General features: G+C 47.7%; 1 protein-coding gene across 1 annotated transcript in view; it reads left to right on the top strand.

Annotated features, from left to right (window-relative positions):
• The first annotated feature begins 1,114 nt into the window (after positions 1–1,114).
• Positions 1,115–18,893, top strand: part of CACHD1 (cache domain containing 1) — a 108,908-nt gene continuing 91,129 nt past the window's right edge. The window contains exon 1 of the mRNA XM_071565504.1: positions 1,115–1,580. Coding sequence (XP_071421605.1) covers positions 1,284–1,580 — 297 coding nt within the window. The 5' untranslated portion in view covers positions 1,115–1,283. The remainder of the gene's footprint in view (positions 1,581–18,893) is intronic.

Here is an 18,893-nt window from a genome sequence, read left to right on the forward strand (position 1 = left end):
AATAAGAGAGAAAGAAAAAAAAGAAAAAAGGAAAAATAAAAAAGAAAGAAAAAATAAAGAAGAAAGAAGAAGAAAGAAAGAAAAAATAAAAAAGAAAGAAAAAAGAAAGCAAAAAGAGAGAAAAAATAAAAAAAGAAAAAAGAAAGCAAAAAGAAAAAATAAAAAAGAAAGAAAAATAAGAAAGAAAGCAAAAAGAAAGAAAAATAAAAAAGAAAGAAAAAAGAAAAAAGAAAGCAAAAAGAAAAAATAAAAAAGAAAAAAGAAAGCAAAAAGAAAAAATAAAAAAAGAAAAAAGAAAGCAAAAAGAAAAAATAAAAAAAAGAAAAAAGAAAGCAAAAAGAAAAAATAAAAAAAAGAAAAAAGAAAGCAAAAAGAAAAAATAAAAAAAAGAAAAAAGAAAGCAAAAAGAAAAAATAAAAAAAAAGAAAAAAGAAAGCAAAAAGAAAAAATAAAAAAAAGAAAAAAGAAAGCAAAAAGAAAAAATAAAAAAAGAAAAAAGAAAGCAAAAAGAAAAAATAAAAAAAAGAAAAAAGAAAGCAAAAAGAAAGAAAAAATAAAAAAAGAAAGCAAAAAGAAAAAAGAAAAAAGAAAGAAAAGATAAAAAAGAAAGAAAAAATAAAAAAGAAAGAAAAAGAATGAAAAAAGAAAAAAGAAAAAATAAAGAAAGAAAAAAGAAAGAAAAAAAGAAAAAAGAAAGAAAAAAAGAAAAAAGAAAGAAAAAAGAAAGAAAAAGAAAAAAGAAAGAAAAAAGAATGAAAAAAAAGAAAAAAGAAAAAATAAAGAATGAAAAAAGAAAAAAGAAAAAGAAAAATTAAAAATAGAAAAGAAAGAAAAAAATAAATAAAGAAAAAACGGTTTAAAGAAAGAGCAGGAGCAGGCAGTGCGCTACAGGTCAGTGCGGTCCGACACCGACCGGTCTCCGCCGCATCCCCGCCCGGCTCGGGGGCACCGCGGGCTCCGGGGCAGGCCTGGCGAGGGGGGCCCCTCCTGCAGCCCCCGACACCTCCTCCCACACCTCCTCCGCCCCTCCTTCCATCCATCCATCCCTCCCTCCCTCCCTCCCTCCCTCCCTCCCTCCTCCCTCCGCCCGCGGCGCCTCCGCTCCGGCCGCGCCGCTCCCGCTCCTCCTTCCCCGCTCCGCACTTTGCGTCTCTCCCGGGCCGGGGCCGCGGAGCGCGGGGTCCGCCCTGCCCTCCTCTGCTTTGCTCTCCTGCATGGCGGCCCCGCAGCGCTGAGCGAGCCGGGCCCGGCGCTCCCGCGGATCCCGCGGCTGTGCGGGCGGCATGGCGAGGGGCGGCGGGCGGCGTTCCCGCAGCAATCCCGGCGGCGGGCGGCATTCCCGCAGCAATCCCGGCGCCAGGAGGCTGTGCCCCGGTCCCCCCGGTTCCCCGGGAGGGAGGCTGCGGTGCGGCCCCGGCGCTGCCTGCCCTGCCCGGCGGCCGCTCGGCCTGCTGTGCCTGGCGCTGCTGGGCGCTCTGGGCGCCGCCGAGGCGGAGTTCTCCATCCTGGATGAGGCGCAAGTCCTGGCCAGCCAGATGAGGAAACTCGCCACCGAGGAGCTGCGGGTCGTCACCATGCAGGTACGCCCGGCCCGCGCCTCGCCTGGTTTTCCCTCCTGCCTTCCCTCCCTTCCTCCCTCCCTCCCTCCCTCCTTCCCTGCTGCACACGCTCTTCCCGATTCCTGCCTTGCCCTTTCTCTCTCCGATCCTTTCTTTCTTTCCTCGCCTCCCCCCCCATCACTCCCCCTGTTCTTTTCTTCTTCGCAAACTTTCCCTCCCCCCTGCGCGGGCTGTTCAGCTCCCCGAGCTCGGCTTCCACAGCCTCGGCTTCCCCCGGGGCTCGGCTTCCCCCGGGGCTCGGCTTCCCCGAGCCTAGCTACTCCCAGCCCCGTCTTCTCCGGGCTCTGTTTCTCCAGCCCCGGTTTCCTCGGGCTCGGTTTCTCCAGCCCCGGTTTCCCCGGGCTCTGTTTCTCCAGCCCCGGTTTCCTCGGGCTCGGTTTCTCCGGCCCCGGTTTCCTCGGGCTCGGTTTCTCCGGCCCCGGTTTCCTCGGGCTCGGTTTCCCCGGCCCCGGTTTCTTCGGGCTCGGTTTCTCCGGCCCCGGTTTCCTCGGGCTCGGTTTCCCCAGCCCCGGTTTCCTCGGACTCGGTTTCTCCGGCCCCGGTTTGCCCGGGCTCGGTTTCCCCAGCCCCGGCTCCCACAGCCTCTCCTTTCCCCGAGCCTGCTTTCCTTTCCCCAGCCCGCAGAGCCGCTCTAAGCGGAGCGGGGCACAGACAAGCTCCTGTTTTACTTGCAATGTGCACAATAGAAACGGCAAAACTCGCCCCCGCAGCCCCGGAGGGTCCGAGCCGCGCTCGGGCTGAGCCTCCTCCCGGCCGAGCATCCCGGGGGGACGCGCCGGGAGCGGGGGAAGCGCCTCTGCCCGGCCCGGGGGTACGGCCGGATGGGCTGGTTCGGATGCTGAGTTCGTGCCTGAGGCTGTTTGTGAGCTCGTGGTGTTCTGCAGGGGCTGTTTGTGAGCTCGTGGTGTTCTGCAGAGGCTGTTCCTGCGCTCGGGGTGTTCTGCAGAGGCTGTTCCTGCGCTCGAGGTGTTGGGCAGGGCTGTTGGTGAGCTCGGGGTGTTCCGCAGGGGCAGTTCCTGCGCTCGGGGTGTTCTGCAGAGGCTGTTCCTGAGCTCGGGGTGTTCTGCAGGGGCTGTTGCTTGAGCTCGGGGTGTTGGGCAGGGCTGTTCCTTGAGCTCGGGGTGTTCTGCAGAGGCTGTTCCTGCGCTCGAGGTGTTGGGCAGGGGCTGTTGGTGAGCTCGGGGTGTTCTGCAGGGGCAGTTCCTGCGCTCGGGGTGTTGGGCAGGGGCAGTTCCTGCGCTCGTGGTGTTCTGCAGAGGCTGTTCCTGCGCTCGGGGTGTTCTGCAGGGGCAGTTTGTGAGCTCGGGGTGTTCTGCAGGGGCAGTTTGTGAGCTCGGGGTGTTCTGCAGGGGCAGTTCCTGCGCTCGGGGTGTTCTGCAGAGGCTGTTCCTGCGCTCGGGGTGTTCTGCAGGGGCAGTTTGTGAGCTCGGGGTGTTCTGCAGGGGCAGTTTGTGAGCTCGGGGTGTTCTGCAGGGGCAGTTTGTGAGCTCGGGCTGTTCGGCAGGGGCTGTTGGTGAGCTCGAGGTGTTCTGCAGGGGCTGTTCCTGAGCTCTCGGTGTTCGGTAGGGTCTGTTGGCGCTGGTGGCGCCGGTGGCACTGGCAGGAGCGCTGGTGGCACTGGTGGCACTGGCAGGAACGCTGGTGGCGTTGGTGGCACTGGCAGGAGCGTTGGTGGCACTGGTGGCACTGGCAGGAACGCTGGTGGCGCCGGTGGCACTGGCAGGAGCGCTGGTGGCGTTGGTGGCACTGGTGGCACTGGCAGGAACGCTGGTGGCGTTGGTGGCACTGGCAGGAGCGCTGGTGGCATTGGTGGCACTGGTGGCACTGGCAGGAGCGCTGGTGGCACTGGTGGCACTGGCAGGAGCGCCGGTTGGTACCCGCGGCCCAGCGCAGTTTGCCCACGCTCTCCGGGGTGGGGGGAAAAGTGAAATTGGATCCCAGGCGGCTTTCAGGGGAAGGTCCGGTCAGTAGCAAATGCAGTTTTAAAAGCCTGGCCGATTGTAAAGGAGACACTTTCATAGGATCAGCGGGGGTCTCTGCCCAAATGGCCTTTTATCCTCTCTAAACTGGCTGCATTCTCCCACCTCTGGCCCAGCATTGTGCTGGGCGCCCTCCTAGGGCTCGTTTTGTCCGGACAAACACTGAGCTGTCTCTTGTCCTTGATGCTGAGGAGACGCGGATTTAAATAACTTCACTTAACAAGGTGCATTATTGATGTCCTGAATTCAAGGAAGTCACTTTCTTCCCCTCTGCCGTGCATGTGTTTCCCCTCAAAAGATACAAGCAGAATCCTTTGCTTTGATGGAGTCTCTGTTAATGCAAATTAAATCAGTATAATTGCACTGCTAAATCTGTTTCTGATGTTAAAAAAAAAATCATCTCAGCGCGTACTTGTCTTTAAAAAAGCAACTCATAAAATAAATGTTACAGTGCTTTGATACACGAGCTGGACTAAGGATGAGCTGGGCTTTCTTTCCTAGAATTGGAGCATTAATCTGGATGCCAGTGCACAGGGAGGCAAATAATGCTCAAACTGGGTTTGTTCGTTGGATATTTAAGGCCCTGAAGTAATTTAATGTGGTGGAGCTGGTAATTAAACTGCAACCCCTCTTCATCCTGAGCTCTATTTTTATATGCTTCATATTTTGGCTGTCTGAACTCCCATCACAGCCTGTCCTCTACTTCCCCCTGGGACATTATTCCAGCTGGTTAAGATTAAAACCCGGTGGGAAAAAAAACCTCCCCTGATTTTAGAAGCTTCTCTGCTGACCTCCTAGAGTGGAACAAAAGATGTTGTGACATGTGTCGCTGCAGCCTGTGCCTCTGGCTGGATTTGTAGGCAGGGATTTCCTGTGCCCCGGGTGTAGCTGGCAGAGAATTCCCCTTTTTTTTCCACTTGCTCAGGGCTGTTGGTGAGCTGTGGTGGCTTGGTGGGCACCTGGTGCCAGGTGGTGAGCTGTGGTGGCTTGGCGGGCACCTGGTGCCAGGTGGTGAGTTGTGGTGGCTTGGCGGGCACCTGGTGCCAGGTGGTGGGTCACCTGTGCTTGTTGGCACAGTGGGGATGCTCAGGGTGTCGTGATGGGGCCATGCCTGGCAGAATTTGGGATTTTGGAAGGAAAGCAAGTGCACTTTGGGACTTGGAAGTGGATATAAATCCCAGGGTGTTGTCCTGGGACACGGAGGGTGACACGGAGGCCCCAAAGGAGGACTCGGGGAGAGGAAGTTGTGGTAGAGAGAGGGAGGGTTTGGGATCCAGCCATTAGTGAGCTGTGGTTTTATTCCATTTCATGCAGTGCAGAGGAGGAAGCAGCAGGATTTAAAGCTTCCCTTGCGTGCTCTCTTCGTGCTTTGGGCCGTGCCAGTTGTGGCTGTCACATCTGCACATCCCGCTGATGGGCAGGAGGGGGTGTCTCCAACCCAACAGTGGGAAAGGGCTTGGCAGGAAGGAGAGCTCTGAGCTGGAGGTGGGCAGGGAGCATCCAATGAGGGCAGGAGGAGCAGGTGGAAATGCTTAAATAGAGGGAAGGTGAGAGGTTGGGTGGGCTGTGTTTGGAGGCTGGAAGAAGAGGTGAATGCAGACAGAGCCTCCACAAGTGAAGGAAGGGAGGACGAGGTGGAGTCTCCAGACAGTAGAGGAGCAAGTGGAAGAGGTAAGAGGAGAACCATTGAATTTGTGAGCCTTAAATGCCTGTGAGAAGGGGCAGGGAGCATCCAATGAGGGCAGGAGGAGCAGGTAGAAGGGCTTAAATAGAGGGAAGGTGAGAGGCTGGGTGGGCTGTGTTTGGAGGCTGGAAGAAGAGGTGAAGGCAGACAGAGCCTCCACAAGTGCAGAAGGGAGGATGAGGTGGAGTCTCCACACAGTAGAGGAGCAAGTGGAAGAGGTAAGAGGAGAACCATTGAATTTGTGAGCCTTAAATGCCTGTGAGAAGGGGCAGGGAGTAATGAATGTGGAGGTTTGAGCTGGAAAATAAAGGAGATTTCTGGGGGAGCAGCTCAGTCCCCTCTGTGCTGTGTCTCTCCCTGCACTGCACTCTCCCCTGACCATTAATTCTGTAATTAGTGCAATAAGGAGTTGTGTTGCTGCTAAAATCCCATTGTTTGGTGGTGTTGGGAGGAACGAGGTGCACGTGGGGCTGTGCTGGGCTGAGGATGAGAGGGATTTCTGGTGGCAGCATCGCTGTGACAACTGATTTCAGCACTCACACCTCTGCTTTTTATTTGTGGGGACTTGGTGAATGCTCTGACTGTCACCTTTAAGTAGTGCTTTGTTTTCTTGCCCATGCAAGTGCTCTGATTTCATTTATAAATTCATTCCTTGCGTGATCCTGCCCAGAACAGCTGAGGAAAATGCACTGGAGGTGACAACTCGTGAGTTGCATCATTTGCTGCTCGTGTTCCACAACAGCTTAACAGTTTCTTATTTAAATTCCCAAAGAGAATTTGTGTGTTTGTACCACCCCAAGCCTTCACTCAGCGAGGGCATGTCTTGAGTGCTGCAGTGCCTGTGGGTTCCTGGCTGTCTGTTGGGTTCCTATCTTGGCTGTTATTTCTCCAGGAGTGGTTAAATATGGGACATTCATCAGTAAATGTGGAAAGTTCATCAGTTGTCTGACTTCTTCTGTTGCACTAATTATTGTTCCTCATCACAATGTCCCACTCTTCCTATGAGAGCACAAGCCCTGTGGGGAGAGCCTGAGGGAGCTGGGGGTGTTCAGCCTGGAGAAGAGGAGGCTCAGGGGGGACCTCAGCACTGTCTGGAACTCCCTGAAGGGATGTTGGACCCAGGGGGGGGTTGGTCTCTTCTCTCAGGAAAAGGGGGCACAGCTCAAGCTCTGCCAGGGGAGGTTTGGGTTGGATATCAGGAAGAAATTCTTTGCAGAGAGAGTGCTCAGGATTGGAATGGGCTGCCCAGAGAGGGGGTGGATTCCCCATCCCTGGAGGTGTTTAAGATGACACTGGATGTGGCACTGAGAATCCACCACATCTTGATCCAACCCTACTGTGATTGCACTGATTAATTATCGTTCCTCACCACAATGTCCCACTTTTCCTATGAGAGCACAAGCCCTGTGGGGAGAGGCTGAGGAAGCTGGGGGTGTTCAGCCTGGAGAAGAGGAGGCTCAGGGGGGACCTCAGCACTGTCTGGAACTGCCTGAAGGGATGTTGGACCCAGGGGGGGTTGGTCTCTTCTCCCAGACAACCAACAGTAGAACAAGAGGGCACAGGAGAGGTTTAAGTTGGCTATTAGAGAGAAATTCTTTGCAGAGAGAGTGCCCAGGCATTGGAATGGCTGCCCAGAGAGGGGGGGGGATTCTCCATCCCTGGAGGTGTTTAAGGTGACACTGGATGTGGCACTGAGTGAGAATCCACCACGTCTTGATCCAACCCTACTGTGAGAATCCACCACATCTTGATCCAACCCCACTGTGAGAATCCACCACATCTTGATCCAACCCCACTGTGAGAGTCCACCACATCTTGATCCAACCCCACTGTGATCACCAGCCCAGGGCACTCAGTGCGATCACAGTGGGGTTGGATCAAGGGTTGGGTTTGATGATCTCTGAGGTCTCTTCCAACCCAACTGATTCTATGATTCCCTCTCCTTCCCATGGCACAGAAGGTGCTGGAGAAGCTGCTGGCTCTTGGCTTGTGCTGCACCTACACCTGTAACCACTGCCTTCTTTTTTTTTTTTTTTTTGGTAGCTGAAGCATCCCTATAATTCCAGGGCACACCTTGGCATCACACCTGCCCTTGCCAGCCTAAGCCTTGGCATTCCCAGCTTGGAATCTTAAAGCCACATCTTCAATAGCCCATGGAATGGTTTGCCAAGAGCTACAGCTTGGTCAGTGAGTGGCACTTCTGGTGTATATTCTTTTTCAGAGCTGACAGAATTCAAAGTTAAACGCCCTTTTATACTAAAATTGCAGCTAAAATTCCAACTAAATTGGTGGTTGTGGCATGACCTGCCCTGGTGTGGTGGAGTTTCACCATCTCTGGCATCTCTGACCTGCCTGGGATGACAGAGCAGGTGGGTTGGCTGAAACAGCTGCAAGTCTCTAGTTGGTCAGGGAGAGAATAAATCAGAATTTTAGGGAGCATTTTGGTTGGTTTTGGCAAGGTTTGACCCTCTCAATCTGCACGAGGCACCCAAAGTGAGGGTTATTTTCCCCCTCCGAAACAGGGATGAAATTCTTGCAAGCAGGAGTTGAAAGGATTAAGAAATGCTTTGAAGATGAGAAGCATGAAGTGCTTCTGGAACTTTCAAAATGCATGTTGTGGGTTTTTTTCAGCCAGATAATAACAAAAATTGTGGGCCCAGAGAGCCTGGGGTGGTTTTTTATTTTATTTATTTATTTTTTTGAAGGCAGCTCTGCCATCCTAATCCTTTATGGGAAAGAAACTCAGCCCTTTCCCATTGGCTTCTGCTGATCTTGGAGGTTGGAATTGCCAAAAAAAAAAAAAAAAGGCATTTTGAATCTGAAAACCAGCACTTTGCTGGCATTTTTTCCTGTTTTTTTTTTTTAATTTTTATTTTTGTGTCTGGATTTTTTAATATTAATGCTTTATATACTCGATGAAGAAAACGGCATCTCCATCCGATATGGTAGCGATGGAAGCCCGTTCAGCCTGAGGTGACTGAAGGTCCACACCAAGCCCCTGAATCACCTTGTCCTGAGCTGCTTTTTGCTGACAGTGCCGCCCTCGTTGCTCACACAGAAGCAGCTCTGCAGCTTCACATCCTGCTTTGCAGAGGCTGCTGAGCTTTTGGGGCTGGAAGTCAGCCTGAAGAAGACACAAGTTCTCTACCAACCTGCACCTCAAGAAGTCTTCCATCATCCTCACATCACCAGAGGCAATTCAGAGCTTAAGTCAGTCCAGCAGTTCACCTGTCTGGGAAGTATCATTTCCTCAGACGGTAAGATTGACAAAGAGACAGACAACAGGCTGGCAAAGGCATACAGAGCCTTTGGAAAACTCCATAAAAGGGTCTGGTCCAATAAACACCTGAAGAAAAGTACAATGATCAGTGTCTACAGAGCCATTGTACTGTCTGCTCTTTTCTATGGGTCTGAATCCTGGGTCATCTGCCACCACCTGCGGCTCCTCGAACGCTTCCATCAGCGCTGCCTCCGTTCAATCCTAAACATCCACTGGTCTGATTACGTGACCAATGTGTCTGTTCTGAACAGGCAGGGTCAGCAGTATGGAGGCCATGCTGGTGAGAACGCAGCTGGGCTGGGCAGGGCACGTCTCCAGGATGGAGGATCACCCACCGCCCAGGGCACGTCTCCAGGATGGAGGATCACCCACCCACTGCCCAGGGCACGTCTCCAGGATGGAGGATCACCCACCGCCCAGGGCACGTCTCCAGGATGGAGGATCACCCACGGCCCAGGGCACGTCTCCAGGATGGAGGATCACCCACTGCCCAGGGCACGTCTCCAGGATGGAGGATCACCCACTGCCCAGGGCATATCTCCAGGATGGAGGATCACCCACTGCCCAGGGCACGTCTCCAGGATGGAGGATCACCCACTGCCCAGGGCACGTCTCCAGGATGGAGGATCACCCACTGCCCAGGGCACATCTCCAGGATGGAGGATCACCCACTGCCTCCCAAAGATTGTGCTCTATGGTGAACTCGCCACCGGCTGCTGCAAGAGAGGAGCCCCAAAGAAGAGATACAAGGACTGCCTGAAACAACACCTCAGCCTTGGCCATATTGACTGCCACCAATGGTCCACTCTGGCCTCCAATTGGGCTTCATGGAGACACACCGTTCACGACGCTGCTGCTTCCTTTGGGAATGCACCAGAGTCAGTCTGGAGGAGAAAGGACACCGCAGACAGAACCGTTCCTTGCCAGTGTCACCCAGGGAGACGTTCCACTGTGCCTTCTGTGACCGGACCTGCTGTCTTGGTTTGAGATGAGCAACTGCCAACCCCCCCCAAGCACAGAGAGAAAAGCCTCCCTCCTAACACCAGGGAAAGGGAGGAAAAGAGAGGGGAAAGAAAAAAAACACTTCAAATGGCATTTATACTAAATCTACATATATTTTTCACAGAAAGAAAGAGACAATAACAATTAGAAGAGAGTACAAATATTCACTCACACAAGTCTGCAACAACAAGTTCCCCACCTCAACTTCTTAACGAACACACAAATTCTACTGTCCTAACTACACATTACTTAAGAAGAAGCTTATTCCCCAGGGAGACAAACCCAAGCAGAAAGGAGAGACCCAGAACAACACAATTTACTTTCCTGAGGTACCCTGTGAGCCAGTGGTGGGCCTGGTCCTCTCCATCCCCCCTGGGACAGCATCGTGTGTCCTCCCAAGAGGAGGCTGAGAAGAGACTGCCTTAACCACTCCCACACTGGTTCCTGCTTCCCTGGAGATGATGCCATAGTGTGGTATGGAATACAAAATTCCTGGCTAGAAGAGGTCAGCTGTTGGCTCAGCCCAGCTCAACTCAGCTGACAGCTTCAGCCTGGTCCAAACTCCAGAGCCCAAATCTAGGCCCACCTGGGTGAGCCCATGACACCTGCCTATCCCACATCAGCCTTTTTGGCCACCAGCAGCTCGCAGAGAGCGTGGGCAGTGCCCTCCTCAGATCTTCGTTCGCCAAGCCTGGCCATGATGATGATGATGATGATGATATTAATACAATATACAAATAACAACCAGCTCAGTCCAAGCTTCTGGTTGATTGGCAAGGATATTATTTATTTATTTCACTTCCTAATAGCTTGTCTGGCCATATGGTTTTCCAAAAGAACAGGTTGGGTGTCATGGGGAGATGTCCAGAGGTTTCCATAGGCTGAAAAATCCACATTTTTTGAAGGTTTCACGGAGATGGCAAAGAATTCCAGCCACCAGAACTCTCCATTTATTTAATGACCACTGATAAAATCCAGAATTATTTATTTTTAATAATGGGATGCTTTTCTGACTAATGGCAGTGGATTTAATAATCCCATTTGGGATAAATCCCACTGAAATTCCAGGACTGTGGATCTCCCTCTCTGAAATGAGAGGTGTCCCAAATTCCTTATATGGAAAATTATAAATTTATATGGATAATTATAAATTCTTTATATGGAAAATTATAAATTCCTTATATGGATAATTATAAATTCCTTATATGGATAATTATAAATTCCTTATATGGATAATTATAAATTCCTTATATGGATAATTATAAATTCCTTATATGGATAATTATAAATTTATATGAATAATTACAAATTCTTTATGTGGAAAATTATAAATTTATATGGATAATTATAAATTCCTTATATGGAAAATTATAAATTTATATGGATAATTACAAATTCTTTTTATGGATAATTACAAATTCTTTATATGGATAACTACAAATTCTTTATATGGATAACTACAAATTCTTTATATGGATAACTACAAATTCTTTATATGGAAAATTATAAATTTATATGGATAATTATGAATTCCTTATATGGAAAATTATGAATTTATATGGATAATTACAAATTCCTTATATGGATAATTATAAATTTATATGGAAAATTATAAATTCTTTATATAGATAATTATAAATAAATCTCTTGCTGACTGTGGGATACTTTCCCAACAGTGATTTGAACACCTTGCCTTGAAATATCTGAATTTTTGGCCACTCTCAGCCAAAGGACAGCACAAAAAACCATAAAATTCCATTTTCTTTTTTTTTTTCCTCTGTTATTTTTAGCTCATTCCCAGCCTGTGAAGCTGAAATACGATAGAAAAATAGAATTAAGGAGTGCTGATAAGTGTTTGGCTTTACCTTTTTGGCTTTTTTTAGGCATTACTTGGCAGCAGTTTGTGCTTTAGGAATAATTAGAGAGCAGAAAACAGCAGAGTGGAACCTCCTCGTGATTAAATCTTAATTTGGATGCAGCTCCAGCAGCTTTTTCCCCCCCAAAGGCTCTTTGAAAAACCCAAAACTGCAGCAGCTTTTCATCCTTTTCCACGTGGATTTTCCTTTTTTTTTTTTTTTTTCCTGCCTGGAAACATTTCAAAGAGATTCCTGGTGGAAGGAAAGTGGGAATGGCAGAGCCAAGGTGGATTTTTAATTAGGCTTTTGAGCTGTTCCTTCCAGGTTTGGGGACATCCTTCATCTTGGAGCAGCGGCAGAGCCTGGCATGGCACTGCCAACAGGGCAGAGGCAGCTGAGCTGGGCAGAGAAAAGTTGGGAGTGTGGGACAGCAAGGGGGGGATGGTTGTCCTCTGCTCTGCTGCTCCCAAGGATCACAGAACCATAGAATGGATTGGGTTGGGAGAGAGCTCCGAGATCATCAAGTCCAATCCTTGATCCAACCCCACTGTGATCACCAGCCCAGGGCACTGAGTGCCCTGGGCTGGTGATCACAGTAGGGTTGGATCAAGATGTGGTGGATTCTCACTCTGTGCCCTGGGCTGGTGATCACAGTGGGGTTGGATCAAGACATGGTGGATTCTCACAGTGGGGTTGGATCAAGATGTGGTGGATTCTCACAGTGGGGTTGGATCAAGATGTGGTGGATTCTCACAGTGGGGTTGGATCAAGATGTGGTGGATTCTCACAGTGGGGTTGGATCAAGATGTGGTGGATTCTCACAGTGGGGTTGGATCAAGATGTGGTGGATTCTCACAGTAGGGTTGGATCAAGATGTGGTGGATTCTCACAGTGGGGTTGGATCAAGATGTGGATTCTCACAGTGGGGTTGGATCAAGATGTGGTGGATTCTCACAGTAGGGTTGGATCAAGATGTGGATTCTCACAGTGGGGTTGGATCAAGATGTGTTGGATTCTCTCAGTAGGGTTGGATCAAGATGTGGTGGATTCTCACAGTGGGGTTGGATCAAGACGTGGTGGATTCTCACAGTGGGGTTGGATCAAGACGTGGTGGATTCTCACAGTGGGGTTGGATCAAGACGTGGTGGATTCTCACAGTGAGGTTGGATCAAGATGTGGTGGATTCTCACAGTGAGGTTGGATCAAGATGTGGTGGATTCTCACAGTGGGGTTGGATCGAGATGTGGTGGATTCTCACAGTGGGGTTGGATCAAGATGTTGTGGATTCTCACAGTAGGGTTGGATCAAGATGTGGTGGATTCTCACAGTAGGGTTGGATCAAGATGTGGTGGATTCTCACAGTAGGGTTGGATCAAGATGTGGTGGATTCTCACAGTGGGGTTGGATCAAGATGTGGTGGATTCTCACAGTGGGGTTGGATCAAGATGTGGATTCTCTCAGTGGGGTTGGATCAAGATGTGGTGGATTCTCACAGTAGGGTTGGATCAAGATGTGGTGGATTCTCACAGTGGGGTTGGATCAAGACGTGGTGGATTCTCACAGTGGGGTTGGATCAAGATGTGGTGGATTCTCACAGTGGGGTTGGATCAAGATGTGGTGGATTCTCACAGTGGGGTTGGATCAAGATGTGGTGGATTCTCACAGTGGGGTTGGATCAAGATGTGGATTCTCACTCAGTGCCACATCCATAGAATCACAGAATCCACTGAGTTGGAAAAGCCCTCCGAGATCATCGAGTCCAACCCTTAGTCCAACTCCAGTCCCTTTACCAGATCATGGCACTGAGTGCCACGGCCAAGCTCAGCTTAAACACCTCCAGGGATGAGGAATCCACCCCCTCTCTGGGCAGCCCATTCCAATCCCTGAGCACTCTCTCTGCAAAGAATTTTATCTGATCTCCAACTTCAATTTCCCCTGGCAGACCTTGAGCCCATCGTGCCCCCTTGTCCTATTGCTGAGTGCCTGGGAGAAGAGACCAACCCCCACCTGGCCAGAACTTCCCTTCAGGGAGTTCCAGACAGTGCTGAGGTCACCTCTGAGCCTCCTCTTCTCCAGGCTGAACACCCCCAGCTCCCTCAGCCTCTCCCCACAGGGCTTGTGCTCCAGTCCCTTCTCCAGCCTCGTTGCTCTTCTCGGTTGGGTTGGAAGAGACCTCTGAGATCATCAAGCCCAACCCTTGATCCAACCCCACTGTGATCACCAGCCCAGGGCACACAGTGGGGCACAGAGTGCCCTGGGCTGGTGATCACAGTGGGGTTGGATCAAGACATGTTGGATTCTCTGTCCCTGGAGGTGTTTCAGAGGACACTCAGTGCCACATCCAGTCCCTTCTCCAGCCTCGTTGCTCTTCTCTGGCCCCGCTCCAGCCCCTCAATGTCCTTCCTGAGCTGAGGGGCCCAGAACTGAACACAACACTCAAGGTGTGGCCTCCCCAAGGCAGAGTCCAGGGGAAGGGTCACTGCCCTGGCCCTGCTGGCCACGCTGATTTGGATCCAGGCCAGGATCCCCTTGGCCTTCTTGGCCACCTGGGCACACTGGTGGCTCCTGTTGAGCTTCCTGTCCCTCAGTCCCCCCAGGTCCCTCTGCCTGGCTGCTCTCCAGCCACTCTGTGCTCAGCCTGGAGCGCTGCAGGGCTTGGGGTGGCCAAAGGGCAGGACCTGCACTTGGCCTTGTTGAACTTCATCCCATTGGAATCAGCCCATCCCTCAGGTCTATCCAGATCCTGCCAGTCCTGGCATGGGCTGGAGGGCTTAGAACAGCCAGGAGTCCAAGGATGCTGGGCAGGGATTGGGAATGTGCCAGGGCTGATCACACACGTGCTAAGAAGGCATAAAAATAAATACAGCATTTTTTTTCTGGGTTTAATGGTCAGAGGGGATCTGAGCCCAGCAGAGAAGCTGCCACTGCCTGACAAGGGGAGAAAAACCCAATTCTTGTTGTCAAAAACCATCCAGAGCCTCATCTTCGTTCAGACAGAAAGGAAGGAGGTGTTTGAAATGGGAAGGAAAGTGAAGTAAAAGATCCGTGTGTGTTCCCCAGTTATTCTTTTATAGCAAGGAAGGACTAAGAATAAACAGATTTTTTGTCGTTGTTTAACAGTGGTTGGGTTTTGTTTGTCAATAATTGGTGAAAAATTGACCAAGAAGTGCTTGGAGCTTCATCACGTGTGGGAGTGCCCAGATCCAGGGAAATAGCCCAGATTTTTGTTTTTCCATGGATTGAATTGGGATACAGAATTCCCTGAGCGTGGGCTTGGCTCTCTGGGAAGCCTGGAATGGGTCAGGCTTTGCCAGGTAAGAAATAGCCCAGGAATGATTTATTTCTGCTACAAAAATACCAACTTTTTTTTTTCCTTTTTCTTCTTCTGCCCATATAGCTTAATAATTGCAATTCAGGGAACTTATTTGATGTCCCAACCTTTGGTTTGTGTGTCAGAATTTTCCCTGAGGTTTTGATTAATGGCTGTTGTGACATGATGGAACTACAGAGGGCCTGGACTCATCATTTCATCATTTTCCTGGACTTTATTGTTGTTCATGGAAAGTGTTAATGGGAGCACTTCCATCAGCTGCCTCTGGAGAGTCTCCCAAGTGACTTTGCCAAAGTATATTTGCACAATTAGAGTAATTAGTCAAAGCAAACTCTCCCATCTCCCTCTCCCAGCCTGAAGCAGCTGCTAAAAATCAGCTTTTTGTGGTGCTCTTGCCCTTGGAGCTCACGGAGTTGAGTCTGTGATTGGAACCAGGGGAGCAGAAAACCCCCAACACCTTTTTGATAAAAAGGATATTTTTCTTTTCAGCCTCTCTGCAGGACTGTCTGGCCCAGTCCTGACCTTCCTTTGCACAAATTCCTGCCATGCAGGAGGAATTTCTGGATCATCACAGCAGGGAATGAGGCCAACCCTTGATCCTTTGCTCATATTCCTGCCATGCAGGAGGAATTTCTGGATCATCCCAGGTGGGAATGAGGCCAACCCTTGATCCTTTGCTCAAATTCCTGCCATGCAGAAGGAATTTCTGGATCATCCCAGGTGGGAATGAGGCCAACCCTTGATCCTTTGCACAAATTCCTGCCATGCAGAAGGAATTTCTGGATCATCCCAGGTGGGAATGAGGCCAGGGAGGAAAAAAAGCTTTAAAATAGACACATGTGGAAGTTGCAATGAAAGTTTGTAGAAGGTGGAAGGGCTGAAACAGAATTTCTTGTGGGGTTTTATCAGAGTATTTTTGTGCTGGTTTTTTATGGATTTAAGATCAAATTGTACATGAAGGGAAGTTCAGGCTGACAGGGATGATGGGATGGTGTCACCCCAAAGGGCTGAGGTGTCCCCATGACCTCCCTGTCTCAGAGAGCATCGAGTCCAACCCTTGGTCCAAGCCCACTGTGATCCTTTGCAGCAATTCCTGCCATGCAGAAGGAATTTCTGGATCATCCCAGGTGGGAATGAGGCCAACCCTTGATCCTTTGCACAAATTCCTGCCATGCAGGAGGAATTTCTGGATCATCCCAGGTGGGAATGAGGCCAGGGAATAAAAAAAAGCTTTAAAACAGACACATCTGGAAGTTGCCATGAAAGTTTCTAGAAGGTGGAAGGGCTGAAACAGAATTTCTTGTAGGATTTTGTGAGAGTATTTTTGTGCTGCTTTTATGGATTTCAGACCAAATTGTACAGGAAGGGAAGTTCAGGCTGACAGGGATGATGGGATGGTGTCACCCCAAAGGGCTGAGGTGCCCCCATGACCTCCCTGTCAGCAGAGGCAGAATTAGAAACATCTCTTGGGTTGTGCTTTCACCTCAGAAACGATATCAGACAAACCCTGGGGAGGTGTTGGTGGTGATGGAGAGAAGGGAGAGACTCCAGAAATCACCATGGTGGGAGCCAGTTTCCCTGGAGCAAGACCAGACTCTGTGCCAAGGTTCCCAAGGGTTTACCAACCCCTTGGGGAGAGCCAGGAGGGCTTGGACTTGTTGGAAAATAGAGGAACTCAAGTTGTGTGGAGCAGGAGGGCAAGGGGAGGATGTGATGGTGAAGTGACTCATGGAATGAACTGGGTTGGGAGAGACCTCTGAGATCATCAAGTCCAACCCTTGATCCAACCCCACTGTGATCACTTGATGATCTCAGAGGTCTCTTCCAACCCAGCTGAGAAGAGCAACGAGGCTGGAGAAGGGACTGGAGCACAAGCCCTGTGGGGAGAGGCTGAGGGAGCTGGGGGTGTTTTCTTTTAAACTTAATTTTTTTTCTTTTAAACTTAATTTTTTTTTCTTTTAAACTGAAATTTTTTTTCTTCTAAACTTAATTTTTTTTCTTTTAAACTTAATTTTTTTTTCTTTTAAACTTAATTTTTTTTCTTTCAAACTTAATTTTTTTCTTTCAAACTTAATTTTTTTTCTTTTAAACTTAATTTTTTTCTTTTAAACTTATTTTTTTTTCTTTTAAACTTTTTTTTTCTTTTAAACTTTTTTCTTTTAAACTTATTTTTTTTCTTTTAAACTTAATTTTTTTTCTTTCAAACTTAATTTTTTTCTTTTAAACTTAATTTTTTTCTTTTAAAGTTAATTTTTTTCTTTAACTTAATTTTTTTTAACTTAATTTTTTTTCTTTTAAACTGAAATTTTTTTCTTTTAAACTTAATTTTTTTTTCTTTTAAACTTAATTTTTTTTTCTTTTAAACTTAATTTTTTTCTTTCAAACTTAATTTTTTTTTTCTTTTAAACTTAATTTTTTTTCTTTTAAACTGAAATTTTTTTCTTTTAAACTTAAACTTTCTCTTAAACTTTCCTCTTGCCCCCCTCCCCTGAGAGCTCTTTGGTGCAGGAACTCGAACCCCCCCCGAGGGCAGAGCGGGCACAGCCTGAGGTGCCCCCTTGGCACCAAAGAAATTAAACCCTTGTGAAATCCCCCCCCAGTTGTCGCTGTGTCTCCCCAGCCCTATGGGAAGGAAACATTCCCAACTCCCCCAGTTTTCCAGGGATGGTCTCACCCCCCTCCTTGGTGTGGTGGGATCGGTGACTCCACAATCCCTGAACATCCCAGGACGCGTTTCATGGGCAGGGAATGAAAAGGGGCTTTGTGGGTTGAGCCCTTTGTGCCCCTGCAGAGCCAATTCCTGCCGAGATTCCCAGAGGGAAAGCCCTTCCCATTCAGCTTCACTGGAGTGGGATAATCGGGAAGGGGATGGGAGAGGGGGAGGGACCTCCTGCTCTGGGCACACCAACCGATGACTTGCCATCGGTTTATTAGTTATTGTTTCTGAGAGCCAGAGCTGAGCTTGTCCATCATCTTTTATTTAATATTTTGGTGGTTCTTTTTCCTCTCTTAGTGATAAAAAAATTTTGGTGTTTTTTGTTTCTCTCTTCGTGATAAAAAAGGGATTTTTTTGAGTTTTTTTTCCCTCTCTCAGTGATAAAAAAGGGATTTTGGTGGTTTTTTTTTCCTCTCTTAGTGATAAAAAAGGGATTTTTTTGAGGTTTTTTTTCCTCTCTCAGTGATAAAAAAATTTTGGTGTTTTTTGTTTCTCTCTTCGTGATAAAAAAGGGATTTTTTTGAGTTTTCTTTTCCTCTCTTAGTGACAAAAAAGGGGTTTTGGTGGTTCTTTTTCCTTTCTTAGTGATAAAGGCATTTTGTTGAGGTTTTTTTTTTTCTCTCTTAGTGATAAAAAGGGATTTTGGTGGGTTTTTTCCCCTCTCTTAGTGATAAAAAAGGGATTTTTTTTAGTTTTTTTTTCCTCTCTTAGTGATAAAAAAGGATTTTGGTGGTTTTTTCTTTTTCTCTCTTAGTGATAAAAAAGGGATTTTTTTGGGTTTTTTTTCCCTCTTAGTGATAAAAAAGGGATTTTGGTGGGTTTTTTTTCCTCTTAGTGATAAAAAGGGATTTTTTTGAGGTTTTTTTTCTCTCTTAGTGATAAAAAAGGATTTTGGTGGTTTTTTCTTTTTCTCTCTTAGTGATAAAAAAGGGATTTTTTTGGGTTTTTTTTCCCTCTTAGTGATAAAAAAGGGATTTTGGTGGTTTTTTTTTCTCTCTTAGTGTTAAAAAAGGGATTTTTTTTGAGTTTTTTTTTCCTCTCTCAGTGATAAAGGAATTTTGGTGATTTTTTTTTTCTCTCTTCGTGATAAAAAAGGGATTTTTTTGAGTTTTTTTCCTCTCTTAGTGATAAAAAGGGATTTTGGTGGGTTTTTTTTCCTCTCTTAGTGATAAAAAAGGGATTTTTTTTGAGTTTTTTTTCCTCTCTTAGTGATAAAAAGGGATTTTGGTGGGTTTTTTTTCCTCTCTTAGTGATAAAAAAGGGATTTTTTTGAGGTTTTTTTCCTCTCTTAGTGATAAAAAAGGGATTTTTTTGAGTTTTTTTTCCCTCTCTCAGTGATAAAAAAGGGATTTTGGTGGTTCTTTTTCCTCTGTTAGTGATAAAAAAATTTTGGTGTTTTTTTTTTTCTCTCTTCGTGATAAAAAAG

This window comes from Pithys albifrons, chromosome 10, assembly GCF_047495875.1.
Source record: "Pithys albifrons albifrons isolate INPA30051 chromosome 10, PitAlb_v1, whole genome shotgun sequence".
NCBI classification, from domain to species: domain Eukaryota; kingdom Metazoa; phylum Chordata; class Aves; order Passeriformes; family Thamnophilidae; genus Pithys; species Pithys albifrons.